This window comes from Drosophila melanogaster, chromosome X (assembly GCF_000001215.4).
Source record: "Drosophila melanogaster chromosome X".
In the NCBI taxonomy this organism is placed as follows: Eukaryota; Metazoa; Arthropoda; class Insecta; order Diptera; family Drosophilidae; genus Drosophila; species Drosophila melanogaster.
In genome coordinates this window covers 20,427,194-20,448,434 of record NC_004354.4, presented here as the reverse complement: position 1 = coordinate 20,448,434, position 21,241 = coordinate 20,427,194, and the positions used below count along the sequence as shown (strand labels likewise).

The window sequence follows — 21,241 nt, the reverse complement described above, 5'->3', positions numbered from 1 at the left end:
TGCAAAAAAATAAACTCTTAGAAAAGGAAACTTACCTCACCATATGCAGATGCATATGCATCGTGATGCATTTTAGTGATGATTTTAGACACCAAGTCGCCGGACTTAGCCAGCTAAACAATTAGATGAGAATCGTTTAGAGATGCCTCTATTTTCACGACCTCTGCTGTTCAGTTTGCTGACGTCGAAGTCTCTGCCTGTGTGGCGCAAAATCCAGCCACAAGCAACAGGACAGCATGCCAGAATGCCCTGCTGAGCGCCGCACCACCAACCTGCCCGCCGCCTGGCCCAAATATTCTGGAACAACCCCCTACCGCACCAGCTACGCGTTCTTAAAAAGAAAGCCCCATCCATGCACACAAGTCTGCCCCAAATTTGGATGAAAACATTTCGGTGTAACTCGTGGCCCGCTGTTGCTTCGCATTGAGTTTGCGCCCTGGCCATGTAACCCGCAACCTTACGCCCTCACCCGCCCTGCACCACCCTGTGCCACCCTGTGCCACCCAAAAACACCCTAAACGACCCTAAGCCATCCTAAAGGAGCCTGCACCAGAACCACTACAGTGCCTAACATAACCTACTCACTGCGGATTCGTGTGTACCGAAATATTCTTTCTCAGGTGCAGGCGAAAGCGAATTTCTGTGCCGTCCAAGCGGGAATCCTGCCCAGCATTTTCTCGGCATCCAGCTGTGCAGCAGAAATAGTTATGCCTCCATTACTTAAGGCAACAGGACGAAAGTGGCCATTAGTCTTCAAGGGGGGCTTAGCAAATATCTTGAGGACTTTGCTCTTATCAACTTTTAAATTACCCACGACGAAAGTCCTAACAAAAATTTAGAAGAGCTATCAATTGGTAAAGTTACCTATTTTAAGGCAACCAAGAAATTTAATACTCTAATATATGTACTAATATATGCTACCAATATATTCATTTTACATATCCGTTACATGAAGAGTAACCCTATGAAGTATATTCATTCTTAATCGGGATCACTATCCCGATCTGAATGATCAGTTGATCCGTCCCTCCGTTTTAAAACATTCACATTTCCTTTGGCTGAGTAATGGGTATCCAATAGACGCGGCACTCGACTTCTTTAGTGTTCCATATTGTTTTAGTTATCGTATGTTCCACCCATCCGCAGAAGATGTTGTTGAGATGTTGAGCCTTTTAGCAAATAATACTTTAAAAAATTTAATGGAATTATTTTGCGTGTTCTCCTCAAGAATACGCTTTATTATAAATGAAAACGAGAGAATGCTGTAGTCGAGTGCCGTTGTACATATCTGATAGTCGAGGCTGATAAATTTAAAAACTGTCGGTTTTGGTCGGTTTGTGGTCGTTAGAGTGGGCGTGGCAAATAGTTTTTTTTTCGATAAAATTGTACAAGACAAAAAAATTATCAAAAAATGGGATAACATTTTGCAAATGCGTGTTTTGTACGGTTTGTGGGCGTACAAATGGACGTGGCAACATTGAAGTTCTGGACATTCGTACGGACACGGCCAGATCGACTCGGCTATTAATCCTATACAAGAATATATATACTTTATACTTTACACTTTTCAACGAATCTATGTAGCATACCCTTTTACTCCACGAGTAATTGTTAAAAAAAGAAAATACAAAAGGGAAAATTTGCTAATTAAAGCTCCATTTCAGGAATGCTCATAATATATTTTTGCGTCAACACTTAGACCATTTGATAATACATTGATATTTTGCGAATAGATTAACAGAAATCGCATATACTACGTGTTCTGCAAATATAGCTTTGCTTGTAGTAGATCGAGGATTAAACATAAGAGGCGAACGAATAAACGCCTTTTAACTTTCCTCGCGTGGGCAATCCGCCTTTCCATGTCATTTAATTTTTCCTCGAGGCGATGGAACGCTTCGCTGATGTGTTCTTCCTCGGCCTCTGAGGACTGCGAACCCTCCTTCGATCCACTCGGCTGCTCAGGATCCTCTGTCATCAAGAACTCGTTGTTTCCAGTTGGCTTTGCTTTCGCGTTCGATTTTTCTTCCATTTCTGAATTAGATTGTGCTTTAGTCAAGTAGAGAAACGAAAGTGAACTAAATATTCCGGCAAAACGAAATATTATGACAAATGGAAGCATAGCCAACTTGATCGAAAATCAATTTGAATTTGAAAATGTTTCCTTTTATATCAGAACAGTTCTTAATTGTTGCTATATCTCAGTTAAAAGGCGAAATTTTCTAGCTTGGAAGGTAATCCTGATCAAAAGAAGAGAGAATGCAATAGTCAGGTTCGCCGACTATTATAGATACCCGTTACTCAAATAGTGTGAATGCGAACGCGAAATTTCATAATTTTTATGGGAAATCGATAGATATTGGGGAATAAAATGAGAAAAAAACTTAAAAATTGTTCAAAAGTGTGGGCGTGACCGGTTTGTCGTCTATAGGGCGTTAGAGAGGGCGAGCCAAAAAGTTTTTTTGGCAAATCGATAGGAACTTACAAGACTAATAAAATTATGAGAAAAATATTAAACAATTTTTGAAAAATGACGCCCACATTAAAAATATATAATCATTATAAATTCGTAAGCGCTTCCTTCTGCGTGTTACATACTTTTCAACGAATCTAGTATACCCTTTAACCCTTTCCAATGAATTTACATTTATGTTTTAGTTGTAACTAAGCTTCGGGTTTTTGTAAGATTCTGTGAGTGGAGCATACAAGTAGCATTCATCTATTATGAGAAATGTTTAGATTTTAAGTACATAGGATGCTTAACTGTGTTCTGGTTTTAAGCCAGTATTTTGGATCCTTCAACAAGTTAAATTGAAACAAACATTACCAAACATTATTCTTGTAAACATTTTACATAATTCCTTTTATTTGGTTTTCTTCGACAATGGTTTCGGTAAATTATACATTGATCAGTTATTTGTATTTTATTTTGGGCTTTATGTGGTTTCACTTGGAACATAAAACATTAGTAATATTCATGAGTATGCTATATGTGGTTACAATCGTGGGTAACGTAGTACTCTATATGCTCGGGTTCTATAGGTGGCGTCTCTACACAGACGGGTATATATATATATATATATGTATATATATATGTGGATTAGCTTGATTACGATATAATATAGCGAGAGTTCCCGTCTTGCTTTTCGGGTTTTTATTTTTTCCTACTTCATCGTGGAGGATTTGCTGGACCTTTTGTCGAATATGTGTATCAAAAGAGTGGCCGAAGATTTGGTTGGACTTTACTGACGATCCAAAACCCTCTTCGTTTGCCCAGCCAAGTGTAAAATATATCTTATCTCTCTTTCTTGCTTCACCTGCCCGTCTCTCTCTCTCTCTCTCGCTCGCTCTCTCTCTCTCTCTTTCTCTGTTGCCAGCCATCTCGTTCACTTTCGTATTTATATATACGTTGTAGCGCTTACAAAAATATCGTTATTCAAAGAAGCAACAAGAAATCACATGAAGTATTTTTTTTTTTTGTTTTACTTTTTCGACTTTTTTCCATACACAAAAAGCGTGCTACTCGCATTAACTTAGATTCCACACAAAGTGTTTGCTCTCTAGATAGTTCTATATAATATAGGTTGTATATAAGCCCAGTGGAGGGATTTTTGGTGCGCCTGCACTTACCAAAAAACAACGCAAAATCGAAACCGAAATCGAAACCGAAATTGAAATTGAAAACCGGGGATAGAAACTAGATACAATAGTTTGCCTGAGAATGGTAACGAATCGGGCTCGACTATAACAATAACACGGCTAACACATTCCGCTGTCTATATATCTATGCTTCGGGTTAATGCTTGTATAAATATTAGTTAAATATATATGTATATATATATATATCATTACACATATTGGGTTGCACATCAGTTTCGCTAATACAAACAAACTCAACGCTTCGCAGCCATCAACAATAATTTCGTAACAGTTTTGTGTGGGTTCGTGTGCGACGGCAATTGTTCGATTTACCTATAGAGATAGAGATATAGCCCCAGGATCCACCTGTCGGGCAACTCGAGTACAAAATGTTTTCTCAACGCTTGCAGCTACAAAGGAAAAAAGAGGAGAAAACATAACAATGAACAATAAGCGAACAATTGCAGTTCGATTCGGGGGGGTGCTGTCTCGAAATCGATTATACCTTAGACTTTCTGAAACTCTACGTATTGCTGAGAACCCTCGGGTTATCTCATAAAATTGAATCGTGACTTCAATGAGCTCCCCCGAATGTCGTTGAATACAGGTGTATACTCGTATATAATATAATATATCTAATTGTTAGCCAAAGCGATAACATAACATTAACAACAGTTGGCCGCAGTCGCAGCCGCACAGCATTGCCATATATAGACGATATCTAATACAATATCCATATATGTATGTGATCCACTCCTGGTTCTCTCGAATATACAAAACGTATAAATATGCCACTGCCTGTATATAATATAATCGGTATATCCATGTATATCCATTGTATAAGTATAAATAGTTTATCTTTTACGTTGTTCGATTTCCACTTGATTTACTTTCTTGTGTGTTTTCAGGTCACTACAATTTCCTTAATTGTGTTAAATTTCTTTAAGCGATTCCCAGCCGTTTCCAAAAAAAAAAAAACCATTGCGGATTACGGGAGGCGTCCCAAAAAACCACAGCGAGATCCTCAGCTAATTGCAATCTCTAGGGTTATTCATATGTTATGCGTTATTTGTTATCTATGTATGTATGTATGTATTGTATATATGTTGTAGGGTATATGTTAGAGGGTATAGAGGGTGGTATGCATATGCTTCGTGGTTGGCTATATACCCCTAAGCGCTTTCTAACTGCGATTCTACGATTCTACGTTCTAGGTGCTAACAACTTAGTACGTCGCATGCTCAATACTGATCCGGCAACTGAGGTCTCCAGGAACTGACGATGGCTTACTGATGGCTGACGATGTGGCCCTCCCCGTCTACTTGTTCTCGATGATGGTCTGAAGCTGAAGGACCAGGCTCCTGGACAGCTGCAGGATCGACTGGGCGTTGTGGCGCTCCGCCATTTCTGCAAGGATCGTGAAAACACAGAAGTATCACAATTAGGGCTACATCTTTTACAAATAGGTTAAAGATATATTAATAAATAATAGAGTAGAATGTAACAAACAACTGTATGGCTATATAGTTAACTAAGTAAAAGCATATAGTAATAATATTTCCTGTTACTAATTATTACTTGTTCGAACTAATCTAATGTTCTTGGAAAAACCATTACCATTGAAGAACTTGATGACATCGGTGAAGTCCATGCTGTTCGAGAGAATGATGTCGCGATAGGTCTCCAGCAGGGCAAGGGCCAGGAAGAGTACGAAGTGGCCGGAGGCGATGTGCTTGGCCGCCCAGATCACCTCCCAGGTGGCGAAGACGTCGTCGTAGACGAGCTCCCTCTTGAAGTCCAGCAGGAACCATCTGTAGCAGAAGTAGAAGTGCGTGTAGTCGCCGTTCGAGTCCATCAGATCGTACATCTCCGAGTCGAGGATCTGGATGAGGGACCTGTGCGAAGTGGGTTATTTATTTAGTTAGTCCGACTGAAAGTGCCCGCACTCACCTCATGTTCGCAAAGTGCATGTCCATGGCCCCGCCGCTGGGAAAGTTCTCGATCATGCGCTCCATGAGCTTGCAGAAGCAGCTGTAGCTGAGCGATTCGTCGTCGAAGATGACCAGGAGGGGAGCCACCAGGTCGCACATGCCCTGCATGTAGCCCACGTCCAGGTGCTCCCACACGTACGTGGAGATCACGTTGCGCAGCTTGTCCAGGTTCTCGTTGGCGAAGTACCAGTAATTCCTGTCGCACCTCTGCACATCCTTCTCGATCCGATGCAGATTCAGACCAAACTGCTCCAGCAGCTCCACGCTGTAGACACCTCCGTTCGAGCTAGCTGGCGAGACGCAGGCGGACTTGGGTTCCTGCAGAGCATCCAGGGAGGCTACCACCGTGATGTCCTCGTTGAGGGGCGACATCAGACTGGTCTTCCTTGAAGTAAACTCCTCGGTGGGATCGTCGTCCAGGGCGTCCAGCGAAGCCGCCTCCGTTATTATGACCGCAGTGGCCGGCTGGGATGATTCCTCCTCATCCTGGTTATCCAGCCTCACGTCGTCGGCGCTGTGGAACTTGCTTAGCTGCCCAGGGGGTTCCTCCTCCTCCAGCTTGGCCTCTGCCATGTCGAGAAACTCGTTGCCAACCGTCTCATAGCTGCTCGTCGACGGGGAGCTCTTGATGCTCAGCATCAGTATATTTCCGCTGCTGTCCAGTCCTAGTCCAAGATCGTTTTCGGTCTCGGAATCGGCGAAGCAGTTCTCCTGCAGACGCAGGGGTTCCATATTGTCTATGTTTTGGAACTCCAAAACAAGTTTCTCGCTGAGTCGTGGCATTTCGCGTTGATCATGGTCCTCCTGATCCTCCTCATCCTCCTGCTTTTCAAAGACCTCCTCCTCGAGGTTACTTTGCTCCTGCTCCTCAGCCTCTTGGCCCAATTCCGGCTCATCAAACAGATCCCCTGGATCGGAAATGTCCGAAAAGTCATTGTCATCGAACACATCATTCTCGCCCTCGTCCAGGACAAGATTCTCCTGATCTTCCTCGCCGTTCCCATGCTCAAGTTGCAACTGTTGGCTGCCGTTGGCGAGTTTCTGGTGGGGATTCGAGGAGCTAGTGGCATTGGCCGCTAGGCGCGCCTGCTCAGCACTCAATTTGGCCACGGCCAGGGCCGTCTTCTCCTTTTCCCGCTGACGCACGATGGCCTCCACAGCTAGCCACTCGCTCATCGTCGTCTCATAGTAGTGCTTGCAGGTCTCGTCCTGCTTCTTTCGCTCCTCCGGCGTGGATCCGAAGTCGTAATGCCCCAAAAGGTAGGGCCACACCTCCTTGCGCAGCTCCGGCTCCACGCCGCCGAAGTAAACGAGTCGATAGAGCTCCAGATCGCCGGTGACCACCCCGTCCTCATGCATCGCCAGCCACTTTCCACGGGTCAGACCCTCCTCGTCCGCGGCCACTGGAGAGGGATGATACAACATTTTAGTTTAAAATACGCAATTAATATAGTCCGGAATTATTTTATATTTCGATTTCGAAATATCTAACTTAAACGGAAACCACAACTCACAATCTGGCATGATGCGACCGTTGACCAGCCCGGACAAGTGAGTGCGAACTGTGGAGAGGTGGCGACAGTAGGCCAGCCAGCCGTAGAAGGCCCTAGAGATGATCTGCCGGCGCATGGTGGAGCATACCAGCTCGATGCTGGTGCTCTGGCTGGCCTGGATCAGCGGCGTTTCACAGCTGCTCTGGTCGATGGAGAGACTCTTGCTGGAACAGTCGCTGCTGCCGGTGGTGGAGCAGCTGCCGAGGTGCTTCCGCCGCGGACTCGATCGCCCCAGCTCCAGGATGGGGTGGCTGGCCACTGGAAAGTACAGCACAGAATTACATTGGGGGACCAAGCGCAATCGAAAGTATGAAACAATTCTTACAGAACTCCTCGTGCTGGCACTTGCTGACGACACGGAACACATAGTCGATTGGCGTCTCGTCGGTCACGGAGCCTCCGGCCTCCATCACGGAGGGCAGGATGTGTCGCCTTACGCTCTTGGGCCACGGGAACAGCTTTCCAATGCCGCGCTGCGACCAGAGCGGCGGATCCAGCTGACCATGTGGCAGGAGACCCGTTTCCAGGCAGCTGAGGAAAGCCTGAAGGTGTCCACCTTCGGGAAAGTGAATGGGCGGCCGCTGGACGCCATCCTGACCCACCAGGATGATGGTGCCGCCGGTGTCGCCGCCGCGATTCTGGTGACAGTGCACATAGACAATCTCGTCCACGTTGATGTTCAGGGCGTAGCTCCAGTAGAAGCTCTTGTCGCCGCCGTCGCCGTCATTGTAGCCATTCATTAGCTGGTTGGGCGTCCACTTGATCGTCAGGGACTGGATGCTCTGGTGCAGGCTGAGGTATCCCGGCATCGGCTCGGACACGTCCTTAGGCAGCACCAGTACGTTGTTCTTGCCGTAGAGCAGCGTGGTCCGCGAGTTTTGGTGCAGCGATTCCACGTAGTCCTTGGCCACGCTCGCCGGCGAGCAGGCCTTAAAGGAGCCACTGCTCGTGTCCTCCGAACTGGTGTGCAGGCTGCGCTTGAAGTTGATGATCGGCCGGTGGGTGGTGGGTGGCGTCCGGTTGCCCGAGCTGATCCTGTGGCGCTGCACCTGCGATTCGGGGATGACAAAGAAATAAATAGTGATTTTTAGGTATCCACTTTTAATTCTAATACAAAAAAATTAACATTCAAAAGGCAAAACTGCATCCTAGCCATTGAATAACGCATATGGTCGATCAAACAAGGTTTGTGCTATGTTATTTTATACTCTTATACTTTCGGGATGAGCACACTCACCAGCTCATCGGCACAGGGATCGGACCAGTAGTGGTCGGCAGTCTTGGCCCGGGTGAACTCAAGGGCACAAGGACCCACCAGCAGGGAGCTCAGAATGGAACCGTAGTCGGGATCGGCGACCAGCGCCTCACGATCGTAGTAACTGTTTGCGTTGCTGACCAGGTGTTCGATGATCTTGGCCAGCCGTTTCTCGTGCAGGGCCAGCCGGATCCACAGATACTTGCCCAGCGGTGCACTGGCTCCGCCTCCGCCACCGGGACCCGCTCCTGCTCCATTGGTGACCGTGTTGATGGTGGTCACCGAGTTGCTGCTCCCGCTGCCCTTGCTCAGGAGCTTGGGCTTGATGATGCTGTCGCTGCTGCAGGAGGATCGCTTGCCGCTCACCGCGTGCGACTCCTGCGCGAGTTCCAGCTCGAGGAGCCGGCGGCTCACGTAGTCCGCCTCCGGGCAGATCTTAGCTATCTTCTGGATCAGCGCCGTCGTCGATGAGGTCTTGAACAGACCCAGAGCCCTTCTGCGCAGACCGTGACTCAGGCAGGCCTCCACGGCGCCGCATAACGAGGTGACCGAGCTGCTCTCCTCGTGGACGTACTTCTTGGTCACCGCCTCCTCCATCAGCTGCTTCACCTCCTTCTTCACGCTGGCTATCAGCCGCTCCTTTAGTTCGGTTTCCGCTAAAGAATAGATAACAAGGAAAACCGTAGGTAAATTTTGATATATTGTATAGTAGTTAGGAAAGTACATTCGAAAAGTTATATCCTAGTTAAGATTTCAAACAATAAATTGTTCAAAAACTAATAAATGTGAAACCAATTTAATTTAAATAAAGTCTAAACGAACGAAGTCGGGACGCAAAGGGTTGCCAAAGAAGAGCGTCATTTTGTCCACCAAATGGGAAATTACTTATTTGCCTTCGTGCGGTTATTGATAATCCCAGGACCTCCCCTAACGACCGACATGACACTTCCACTCCCACTTTGTATTTCCCCAAAGAGCACTCGTAACGGAGGCCCGATAAATGTGCTTTGATTGATTGTACATGCCGCCATGGAACCATCCCAGTCCTTGGCATTAGCCTACCCAGTTTTCACATGCCCCACCACTCAGGACCCAGTACCCAGTACTCAGTGCCCAGTGCCCAGTGTCCGATGTCCGATGTCCAATGTCCTGCCCCCATCTCGTCTGGGATTGCGTTTGCTTTTGGAGTCTACCGACCGACGTCAATCATTTTGTCATCGCTGTCAATTTTTGTTTCGTTTGCTTCTGTGCACAAAATCGTCCCTATGCTTCACTGCTCCCATATACCAGCATTTATTAGTACATATGTAAATATATGGACGAACACAGTGCGTATGCGTAATTTATTAACTGTTCGTTCGATCAATTAAATGGAAAGAAACAAATTGTTATTTTACATATTTTAGACGTTAATATAAAATCTGTTTGATGAGTTGAAGTATTCTATAAACTAAATATGATCGCTTTTATTAAATGAATGTATAGAAGAACACAGTGCGTATGCGTTATTTTTCAATCAATTTCATGGTAGGTGGGAAATTATTGATTTTAAATATTACGAAGCAGTGTAACGCCTGGTTGAATATAATATTGAATGACTAAAATGAATCATGGTTAGTACATATATTTCTTACTGAAGACACTGTGTATGCGTAACGCGTAAAATATACAAATTTAGTAGTGAAATGGTTATTTTAAGTAGCCATAAGCTTGCAATGGCTAATTTCATTTGTTGTTTTTGTAGCGTTATACCCAGAAAAACGCATTTAAATTCTTGCTAACCTGTTGCGCCCTGAAATTTATATAAATCGCATTCAACAAAATCTATGAACAAAACTGCACATCTCTTTGGTGCTTCTTTAGGGCCCTTGAATTCCCACACGCACTGTACACGCTCTATATACAAATATGCTAATAGGATGAAACGACCACGAAGTGGGGCAGGCCAAGAATGAAAAAGAGCCAGGAAGTAGGCCGGAGGCAGGGTGCTCTTCTAATTAGAATGGAAATAAAGGATTTACGCCGCTACGTGACATGGACCTCCACTTTCTCGGCTCCACTGCTCGGAAACCAGGACACGAGAGCCAAGACTAAGGTCCTGGACTCAAGCAGAGCCAAAATCGATAAGGAAAACTTTTGAAGTTATTGCAACAGTTCTGTAAACACTAAAAAGCGTCAGCTGAAGAAAAAATAAGGAAAGTCAAGCAAGGAGACCCTGAGCCCTGGGTTCCAAAATTAATATTTAATAAAATTCAACTAAATTGGGAAACAACAGTAATTATAGGTGAACATTTCTAATTTATTTTCCATAAAAACAAAAACCTCAATTCGAATTGAGACTGTAAGAATGCAGCTTGAAAACTCCCTGGTAATAAACACAGAAGATCGAGGAAAAATTGCAAATTATTCGAGCAAACAAATCGTTTCAAATAAATTCTCCAAGCTGATACCACATAATCATTAATAAAAATCACTTCGTTTCGGTTTCGAAGATGTATACCACATTTTCTTAACATTCAAACTATCCAACATACCGCACTTTGCCTGTAGAAACCACATTGGAAATGCGCGAGGAGGCGGCAGGAAAATGCGAAGTGCATTCGGGCACATCGACACATGCACTAAGTTGTTTATTTTCAATTCCCTCAGCAATTTGAGTGAAACATTGCGATAAACATGACTGTGTATGTGCGTGTGCAGAGTGCGGCTGTGTGTGTGTGTAGTAACCTTGACTCGATGCTAAAAAACTTCCTTGAATTCTAACCTACAACAACAGAGCGAGACGGACGAAAGGGCGAGAGAGAGGGAGAGGGCAACACCTGCGACGCTACCAATACATACAAAAAGGCGCACGCACACGCATACACTTGACCCTGAACAACATAAAACAGCTGATGACAGGACGAAGGGCAAAAAGAGATAGCGAATGAGACGCCGCTGAAAGGCGATGCCTCGCTCTCTCACTCTCCCTACGCTCTCTTTTTGCAGAGAGGGATGGCGAATATGTGTGTGTCTGTGTGTGTGTGTAGCCGCTCTTTAATTTGCCAGTAACACAATAACAAAAACGACGACATGGGAGGGTCCCACACACACATACATGATTAAATCCCATGCCAGGGCAGCCATATTGCTCAAACATATGTTTGTTACCGTTACCCAACAAAAGACGCTACACACACGTTCGCCAGCACGTGTATGTGTGTGTGCACGGCGAAAGTACAAACAAACAGAACGGGAATTTAATAATGGGATTGCAAGGGCGATTTCTTAGGGACTTTGCACTTTTTGAAGCAACAGCAATTGCCTTATTTGTTTTAAATTCTTAAGCTTGCTATTGTAAAAACTATTCCAGTTAAATGTTTATTACTTCCGACTTTTTCTTAAACTATTTTTATTTTTCCGTTTTTAAAATATATATAATTGCAGTTGAGATAAATATCTACCACCCATAAAGACAAAATTTTGCACAGATATCTGAATTTTTAGCTGATCCGTCAAATGCAACTGTGCGTATACGTCATAAAGTATTGCTCATACGCAGCCCTGTTAAGTATGCTAAGATTTTTGTATTCCTCAATGTCTGTCTAATAATGCCATAAATATTGAAACGTCTTGATAATTGGTACCCACAATCTGCACTGAGGCAAAAATATATAAATTTTAAATATTTTTTTTTTTTGAAATTTGTTATATACATTTCATGTACAATGGAGAAACGGAGGGAAGTTTTGTTATTGGTACCAAATAGATTTAGACGACTGAGCGAACAGTGTCTGAATAGTAAATATGAGAAACGAAACCCGGACATTGTGCGCGTTCCTCTGATTACATTAATTGCCGGGCAATTTGATGGCTTTCAAATGAGAGAGCAGACCGTTGGGGGGGGGGTTGCGTTTGGTGTGTTGGTAAGGGGGGCGTGGTCCGTGGAACTAACCGAGCGTAATCGCACCGAACGTCGTAATGCAATTACCGGTTCCGTCCGGCACTAAGGGTCGCTATATGCGATACATATGTATGTACATATGTACATATGTATATGCGATACATTCACGCTATATATGGCCAATTAGCCGGGTGCAGAACGGTAGGGGCAGGATGGGACAGCAGATTAACGCCAAATTGACCTATTGGCCGTGAACTTTGCATTTCGCATGGCCAGTGGTGGTGGTGGCGGCGGCAAAAACGTCGCTCAATCGATACCAATTAGAGCGGCATTACCTGCGATGCACCATTTTCCGTTTGACTTTATAAATTTTAGGCCGCCATGCGTTGTTGTGGCCAGAGATTGCCTCACTTTCCGGCATATATAATGACATAAAATTCCAGAAAGTGATTAAACGCATCCTCTTCTCCGATGGCAATGGCAATGGCGGCAAAGGAGGACATTAATTGGACTCTAGTTAATTAAAAACAGCTGTACTGTATTAAACTTCCCCTAGCTCGTTAAAAACAATATCAATTACCATTATTTGCGTCCTCTCACTCAAAGTTCGAACCAACAAAAGCGCTCTTAATAAATAAAGCAAATCATTTCCATTCCAACTCACGGCTGCTAACTTCTATGATGTATCGCCGCACTCAAGTTAACTCAATCGCAAAGTATTGTTCAGAAAGTTGCAGCCCCAGGCGATGGAATTAATACACATGCGTGTGTTTACACGTACACGTCTATCCCGCGTTTTCCTCTGCACAACAACACCCTCTCGATTTTATTGAAGCAATTTCGAAAAGTTTCGTTTGCCTCAGCTTTCAATGTACAGTGATCACTGGCCAAATTAATTCACCAAAATAAAATTAAATTATGGCAACTTTGAGAAATACTAAATACAAATGATTTAAGAAAAGTCTTGTCTTGAAATTGGTTGATTGGGTTGCACATAAAGAAAAAACAGAGCATCTGATGCCCCATACTGTACACCTACATTTCAGACTTTTCCAGCTTTACTTGCAGAAACGACGCCAAATCATTTCACTTTCGCACCTTCTACGCATCAACGCCAGAAACAACAAAAAAAAAGCACACACACATACACACACTGGCAAATGTCCTGGCATTTCGGCATTTGTGTATGCATTATATGTAATTGGTATGTGCCACGTTTGTTGTTGCCAAAATATGAACACTGAAAAGAAGCGACGTTCACTTTCCAAAACATTGTGGTACGTAAATAATACAAAGCAATAGTCAATTTGACGATCCTTAATATATTAACCTATATGCATTGTCACTTAATAAATAGGTGCTTGATTTCTTATAAAGAGTTTTGGAATTTTTATGAATTACATCCATTTAGCCATCTCATTCCTAGTTATGAGCAACATTCTAAGAATTCAGCAGAAGACATTTCGTTTTTGTCACCACACGTGCGCTTTTGGCTCAGTGTACGGAGGGAAAGGGGAAAGAGAGGGCCGAGAACAGTAACTGTTTCTCACTTACCGTTGCTGACGTCGCCTGAGGCGTTGGCAGCGCTGCCGGCGCCTCCGCCACTGAAACTGTGTAGCATGTTCATCTGTATTGGTGGTTGATGGACGCTCTCTCACTCGCTCTCTTCTCCTTGCTGTGGTACAATTCTTGGGTCAAATTGTTTCTCTCCCTCTGCCAGCTGCTTGTTTCCTTTTGCTTTCCGTTGTGTTTTCTTCTTTTCCGCTGATTCTGTCTTCCGTCCTCGCTTTTTTACTAACAAAAATTGCTGTATCAAAAATTTTCTTAGATTCGTTGTCTCATTTTTTGCTTGACTTTTCTTGAGTTGCAGTTTTGCTACATTTTTACTACTACGCACGCACACACTCCCGCTCACGCACACACTTATATAACAACAACAGAGTGTGTGTGATGATGCTGCTGCTTTGTTGTGTAGTAGTTATTCACATTTTTGCTGCATACTTTTCGGCTGCTCCTCCCCCTTTTGCGTTTCGCCTTTTGCGTGTATGTGTATTGACGCAGAGTTTAATTAGAATTATTTTGTATATTTATTGCTCCTTTCGTCCTTTGTTTATTTTTGATTTTATTACTTATTGTGCCAGTTGTTGTTTTTCCGCCACACAGCAGCTTTTCCGCTCTGCTCGCCAGTGCGATTGGTCTCTGCTCTGCCGGCGCCTCTGTCTCGGTCGACGTCGCTGCGCTGCTCTGCCCGTCAATCGACGCAACAGCGCTACTGTCTGCCTATCGATGGGCAGGAATTTCAAAACAGGGTTGTCAGCCCATGGAAAATTATAGTATTGTACGTTAATGGAAAAATATCTATCTAGTATCTCTTTCAAATATGAATTTTACGAGCTGTAGATCGGATGTTACTGGTCTCAACAGTTAATTTGCTGCAGTTTTCAATCTTAGGTTTGCTTTATATAACAAATAAATAGACCATAAAAGCTCTACCTAAGCCCAAAAAACAAGGTACCAATTAATCCGTACAGCTTTAAGATAGAAGGATGTCCTAAATCAATGAATGAAAGAAAATGCTTCCATGCCATTTTTGGAGTATTGATACAAACTCCCTCACCACTTTCAAGCCTTGGTAATTTAATAGACTTTAACAGTTTCAAGAAAATATAATCATTAATTTTTATGATATGTTGTGATATGAAGTTATGATATCGCGATGCTTTTTATTCATTATTATCATTATTGATGTTAAGCAACTTGTGCTAAATTTGCTTTCCATGATTCGTTGGTAGCCCTGCTCGTCACTTCTTCAAATGGGCGCCTGGATTCAAATCGGCATTTATTTACGCCGTTGCGTTATTTACGTTCGATTACCCTTCCTAAGAACTCAAGTATATACATATCGATTTCAATGTGTTTATTTTGCAATTAAGGCCTTTTAAAGGCTTAAGACACTGGCAAGAGGTATCCGGTTACTTTGAACTTAAGCTATCCTGAATGTTTCTTTAAGAATGTTTGCGTATTCCTATTTCAGAAGTACTTAAAAAACAAACTAAGTGCGAAACGTGATGCAACGTAATAGAGAATTACTTAGTGAATATTGTGCTAAAACTATGTACAATAGAAACATTTCGGGTCAACGAACCAAAGAACGAAGAAAACCACGCTGAAGTGATGTAAAGTGAGCTTATTCCACAAGGACAACATCGCCGCAGGTCATGTGTTGCTCCTTGGGTTCCAGTTCTTTTGTGTCCTGGGGGATCCTAGTGATGTAGATGCCGAATCGCATGCGACCCTTCTGCAGGCGGGATATGGTGGTCAAGGTTTCTGGCGACCGTTCGCCTGTCCTTTGGTTAATGCAGATCATGTCGCAGCGCTGGCAGGGACCCTCCACCTGAAATTGGATTCCCCCAATGGACAGGGCCTTGTAGGTAAGCTCCTCAAAGGCACTGCCCGTGTCGATGATGATATTTGCCCGAAAACGATCCACAGTCTCGTCGAGGGGCTCTTCAAATTGAAGCGATCGCACGGAAGACTTGTTTAGCAGCAAGAACTGGGCCTGATTAACCAGACTTAGCTTCTGCTGATCCTTGGAAGAGTTTCTCTGGCCCGATTGTCGAAGCAAACGGAGGCCCTCCATGCCGAGGTTTTCGCTTAACCACTGGGCAACCCTATCGCCGCAATCCAAACCTTCCACGGGCTGTCGGCACACCTTGCTTACGCATTTTGCTGTGTCGGCTGCCTGGTCATCCAGAGAAAGGGGCACCGAGATGGTGGAATTTTCTCCAAACTGCAGCTCCAATTGGTCAACCTTAATCACTGGCCTAATTAGGCACAACTCCGTGCAGCGTTTCTGGGTCAACGCCATGCCATTCATGTCCACGATCATCCACTCACGGTCATATTTCAAACCTTGATCCGTCAATGGCCAGGAGCCCGGTAATTCGATCTTAAAGGCGGCACAAGACTTTACCGGATATATGGCCATCTGCAATAGTTTTGGCCTCAAGAGCTGGACTCGCTCCTTCAGCAACGGCGGCAATTGCTCCGCCTGCTCCTCGATGAACTGAATCCGCTGCAGCGGCTTGGTTGCCAAATAACTGGAGCGCAGCATCTGGAGCAGCTTGTCTACGTCCTGAATAGTTGTCATATAGCCAAAAGATACCCGTACCGCTCCCGTCGGCTGTCCATCGATCAGATCAAAGTAGTCGCCGCATATGCGACCTGCTCGCTTGTAAATCGCATCCAAAGCATCTTCATCGAGGCCTAGGTAATATTGGCAGGCTCCGATGTTGCAGAAGCAACCAGTCCGCAGGAGTATTCCGTGCAGAGCAGCCACACAGGCGATCTCGCCGAATCCCACAAACGAACCCGATTCAGTGCGCACGTTAAAGGCCACGATGCCACCCTGCCGGGATTTGTCTTGGTAGCCCACTTTATTGTACAGCTTCACGAGGGGCTCACCATTGGGATGATGCAGCTGGCGCAGCTGATCCTCCAGATACTTGGCCAGACCAAAGACGTGTCTGAAAATACAATGATTGGAAAATAAGGCTGAAGTCATCAGACTTATCATTATCTAATCACCTGGAAATCCTCTCCATGGTGCTAAACTCGTCCGTTCTGGGCACCAATCTCTCCAGCGTTCGAAAGCCCTCGAGCAACCCGACAATGGAGAGGAATGGCAGGGTGCCGTCCTCGTAGCGCTGATGGAAGGTCTCTCTCAGCTGGTAATCCATGGCATGCGGATATGCGTAGTTGATGGTACCACCGCCAAAAAAGCGGCGCTTCTGGAAGACCTCGGCTCCTCGTCGACTCACGAGCAGGGCTCCCACGCCCGTGGGATAACCGAAGATCTTGTAGAAACTAAGGCACACGTAATCTGGTCTATACTTTTGCAGATCCAACGGACTGGTGGCCACAAAAGACGCCGCATCCAGGCAGATATAGTAATCGTTGTGCATATTCTTCTTCTTCTCTCCCAAAGAGCTCCAAAGCTCTTTTCCCGGCTTGGCCAAGCCATCGATTTGGATTTGCTCAATGACTTCCAGTGGGATTTTGTAACCACTAAAGTTGCATTGGGCCGAAAAGGTCAGCAAGGAGTTTCCTGTTTTTCCGGACACCTCGTGAACTTTCCCGTTCGCCTTGTGCTTTCCGCCAGAGATTTCATTCTCCCTCAGCATGTATATACCGTTTTCCCGGACCCTTTCCCGCATTCCCAGCACTGAGGTGTGGTTCTCCTGGCAGAAGTGAAACTCACCAGAGGATCCAAAGTCAAAGTTTTCCGCCACCAGGGACAAAGCAGCGGTGGCATTCGCCGTGAATATCACATGGTAATCTTCGGCGGTGGTGTTAAAGAATTCCAGTATTCTAAAAAAGTGTATATGAATAGAAGTTTTACTAAAAACAACTTAACCACAAATGAGGAAGATAAGCAGCGACATAAGGATATTTTACGATATTGCTATATGCACATAAATAATTATTAATAAAAGCGCCACACAAGGGCAACCCAATGACAGGGGGAGAATGGTTGTTTTGGCTCGTGGACACGGATGAACTCACTTGAATCGCACCTGGTCGACGAAGTCGCCGGTGAGGCGGCAGGTGTGCGGATTGCAGATGACATTGCGCTGCAGTTGCTCCGCGGCGGCCGTCACCTGGCTCTCGGCATAGAGAGTGGTGCCCGCATGATCCAGGTAAACACTCTTGTTGCCTGTTCGATAGACGGATAGTTAGGTTCGTTATCTGTTTGCGCTGGGTATTTCACCATGGTTCTCCACTTACTGGCCAATCTAGAGAATTCCGCGTCTATTTGCGACTGCTCCGATGCGGAGAACTCCGGCCGATATGATGTCATGTTGGGAACTAACTATTCGTGTTGGCTGCAAAGCGGGCTTTATTTATTTGCGACCGGCTTGCATTTGTTGCGCCATACTCTTCTTCGCTGGAAAAAGCCACGGACAGTATACATCAACTATCACGTTCAGTTGAGCATTTGCTTTGACTTCTCTTTGAACTTACTCCACCCTACACATTTTACGAAGCTCAATTTATTAAGCTTCTTGTGCATTATGTTTGCTTATTGTAATATATATATCATATTCTCACACTGCTCACCAATATTATAGATGTAGCATTTTACCAAATCTTTTCCAATTATTAACTCTGAATTGCATAGAATTTTAAACTCAAATTGTACGGTATTAACTAGTCGTTGTGCACTTTGCATGGCTATTCAAACATATGTTCTGAGTGTTGGCAAACAATTGGTGTTAGGAAAATGGTTGCTAATGGCTAATTGGCCAATTGTATGACAATAATTTTTGGAAACTACAATCTTATTATTTAAAACATTTATAAAATGTTTTTTAACTACAGAACATTAAATTCGTTTTCACATCTAGACGATAGCCTACACATACAGCTGATTATTCGATTTACATCGATATCGGGGGCCGATAACAGCCTGCGTTGATTTTTTAAAGTTTTTACCTTTTTATTTCACAATTGTAAGCAGTTGGCAAACTTTGGGACTGCGAAATGGAGAATTTCCTGCGGGGCACGTTGTCCAAATGTCTGGACTGTGTAATCACGGATCAGATGTTGGCGTAAGTACATGATGCATCCAGATACGAGCAAATGAGTTTCTCAATGGCTTCATATTCCCTTCCAGGGCCATACTGAACATCAAAGACGACTATGAATTCGACAACTACTTTGGCAATTTACTGAGCGAGGACAACGAGGAGCACCGCATGTTTCTTGTAAACTGTCGCCGGATGCTACTGAGTGGCAAACAGCCGCGGAACAATGGAAAATATCTCTCGCCCCCTCTGGCACCCACATCACCCAATTGTCCCAAGCAAAATATCAGCAAGGGTGCCAAGGGCAAGTCAGGGAAACACGTGAATCTGTACGCCAGCGATGGTCGCGTCCAGGGCGACACCATAATTCTTAAGGGTCGGCGGCATTGCGATTGCCAGGCGGGCCAGCACAAGTTGATCAACAATTGCCTGGGCTGCGGCCGGATCGTGTGCGAGCAGGAGGGAAGCGGCCCTTGCTTGAGCTGCGGCGATCCCGTGCGCACGCCCGAGGAGGAGCAGCAGCTGGCCAAGGCGGCCAGGGAGAAGGGCGGCACGAAGAGCGCCGCCAAGCAGGGCAAAAAATCCACCAAGGAACTGTCCACGCAGGCGCTGGACAAGGCCTTGGCCCAAAGGGATCGTCTGCTGGAGTACGACAAGAACAGCGAGAAGAGGACCACAGTTATCGACGATGAGCTGGACTACTTTCAGGTGGGCTTACTCTTATTCAAAACAATTTTTGAAATCATTACTTATTCAAAGAAGATAAGCTTGCTTCAGCTATAGTTTATTATGCATCAACGTTTTGAACTAATATAATTAATTTTTAGGAGAACTCCGTGTGGCTGAGCGACGCTGAGCGCGAAAAGTTTGAGAAACTGCACCGAGAAATGGAGGAGGTAAAGCACGGCAGTCGCATGAAGCGGAAGATCCGGGTGGACTTCGCTGGCCGAGAGTTGCCGGAGGAACCGACCATCTCCAAAGAGTACGAGCAGCAGGTGATCAGCGAACTAGCAGCCGTTTCTAAAGCCTCGGGTGTTGGATCCAACTGGAGTGCATCCTCGGTCACCGGCCACTCCGCCTTGACACTGGCACCACATTTGAACATGACCAAGCCGCCGGTCTACAAGCCCAGTAAGGAATCCAAGAGTTGGCCAGCTCCTGCAGCAGGCAGCGATTGGCTGGAGAGGACCTACAATCGGGTGCAGGACAAGGAGCTGCTGGAAATGCAGGACATGCGCCAGTGTCTGTCGATGCATCAGCCCTGGGCTTCGCTTCTAGTGGCGGGCATTAAGAAGTGGGTGGTTGTGAAGGCGCATTTCCAGATTTCCTATATCTAATGACATTTTTCCAACAGACACGAGGGTCGAGTGTGGTACAGCGAGCACCGTGGTAGACTGTGGATCGCCTCCACTTCCAAGGAGCCGCACGCCGAAGACATTGCGCAAATGGAGGGCTTTTACAAGGTGCTCTACGGCGGTAAACTTGAGCTCTTACCACTAACTCTCAGCAATAACATATAATTGTAATCGCAGATCCCGACATTAAGTTTCCAAGTCATTATCCCACAAGCAGTCTGCTAGGCTGCGTCCACGTGGACAGTTGTCTGCCGCAAGAGGAGTACCGAGAGCTATATCCCAACGGAGAATCGGAGAGTCCTTATGTCTTTGTCTGCACCAAGCCGGAGCAGCTGAATATTCTACTGCCCGTCCACGGCGATCACAAGATATGTGAGCAGTTCTATGTACTTTTCCTTACAATTTGTGTGCTGATTTTTCAATAATTCACAGACGAGCTGCCACTGAAAACTCACACGGCCGCCTGCAAAACGCTTCTAAGGGCTCGGGCCAACAAGGGTTAAGGTTGGGATTCAGTTTCAAAACACATTCTTATTAGTTTAATGCCTGTATGAAAACAGCCCTATTTTGATGATTTGCTAATTTACATTTGAAGCTCCTAGAGTTTCTGAGAAATTAAAGTGGATTGGAATATTTTAAACATCTTGTAATATTGGAAAATATCATGCAATACAATACGAATTAAATATTGAATTTTTTAAATATTAAAGTAGTAAAAATATCGTGTAAAACTATAATTTAGCAAAAGAAATTAATGTAATAAAATACTTCTTTGAAGTTTCCTTCTTTGGAAAGTTATAATCTGAGTTGATTTTTTTTAATTTTGAAATAGAAATATCTCAAATTGTTAGAAACAGATTAAAGAAATGACCAGCTTATAATTATTCAGAAATTCTTCATCAAAAAGAATTCTACATTTGAAAACACTGTGTATCTCTGGATGGTAATGATTGTCATTGAGGTTAATTAAAATTACTA

The 21,241-nt window shown here is 44.6% G+C and overlaps 4 protein-coding genes across 7 annotated transcripts, besides 1 other annotated feature; 1 reads left to right on the top strand and 3 right to left on the bottom strand.

Moving 5' to 3' along the window:
- Positions 1-1,731: 1,731 nt before the first annotated feature.
- Positions 1,732-2,064, bottom strand: CG42578 (uncharacterized protein). The gene has a single exon (NM_001169336.2). The coding sequence runs from the start codon at positions 2,030-2,032 to the stop codon at positions 1,754-1,756; it is 279 nt and encodes a 92-aa protein (NP_001162807.1). The 5' UTR covers positions 2,033-2,064; the 3' UTR covers positions 1,732-1,753.
- A 180-nt stretch (positions 2,065-2,244) lies between these two features.
- Positions 2,245-2,533: a mobile genetic element.
- Positions 2,534-2,835: 302 nt separating this feature from the next.
- Positions 2,836-14,485, bottom strand: CG1695 (uncharacterized protein). Its single transcript, NM_167705.3, has 7 exons — positions 13,876-14,485; positions 8,421-9,094; positions 7,509-8,232; positions 7,145-7,441; positions 5,590-7,033; positions 5,257-5,534; positions 2,836-5,046 (listed from the first exon to the last, which is right to left on the bottom strand). The coding sequence occupies exons 1-7, from the start codon at positions 13,946-13,948 to the stop codon at positions 4,958-4,960; spliced, it is 3,579 nt and encodes a 1,192-aa protein (NP_728346.2). The 5' UTR covers positions 13,949-14,485; the 3' UTR covers positions 2,836-4,957.
- A 739-nt stretch (positions 14,486-15,224) lies between these two features.
- mal (maroon-like) lies at positions 15,225-18,760 on the bottom strand. 2 transcript variants are annotated; one of them, NM_001298564.1, is made up of 4 exons: positions 18,109-18,760; positions 17,887-18,037; positions 16,909-17,691; positions 15,225-16,847 (listed from the first exon to the last, which is right to left on the bottom strand). In NM_001298564.1, exons 1-4 carry the CDS (start codon positions 18,179-18,181, stop codon positions 15,509-15,511), a joined length of 2,346 nt encoding a protein of 781 aa, NP_001285493.1. In that variant the 5' UTR covers positions 18,182-18,760; the 3' UTR covers positions 15,225-15,508. The 2 variants fall into 2 exon arrangements, with proteins under 2 accessions (NP_001285493.1, NP_523423.1); NM_078699.3 differs by having other exon boundaries at positions 18,109-18,300.
- A 1-nt stretch (position 18,761) lies between these two features.
- CG11710 (uncharacterized protein) lies at positions 18,762-21,024 on the top strand. Of its 3 annotated transcripts, none has more exons than NM_001298563.1 (6): positions 18,762-18,932; positions 18,998-19,616; positions 19,736-20,202; positions 20,263-20,384; positions 20,441-20,635; positions 20,696-21,024. In NM_001298563.1, the coding sequence occupies exons 1-6, from the start codon at positions 18,865-18,867 to the stop codon at positions 20,764-20,766; spliced, it is 1,542 nt and encodes a 513-aa protein (NP_001285492.1). In that variant the 5' UTR covers positions 18,762-18,864; the 3' UTR covers positions 20,767-21,024. The 3 variants fall into 3 exon arrangements, with proteins under 3 accessions (NP_001285492.1, NP_728344.1, NP_608393.1); NM_167704.3 differs by having other exon boundaries at positions 20,263-20,371; positions 20,696-20,900; NM_134549.4 differs by having other exon boundaries at positions 20,696-20,900.
- Positions 21,025-21,241: the final 217 nt, after the last annotated feature.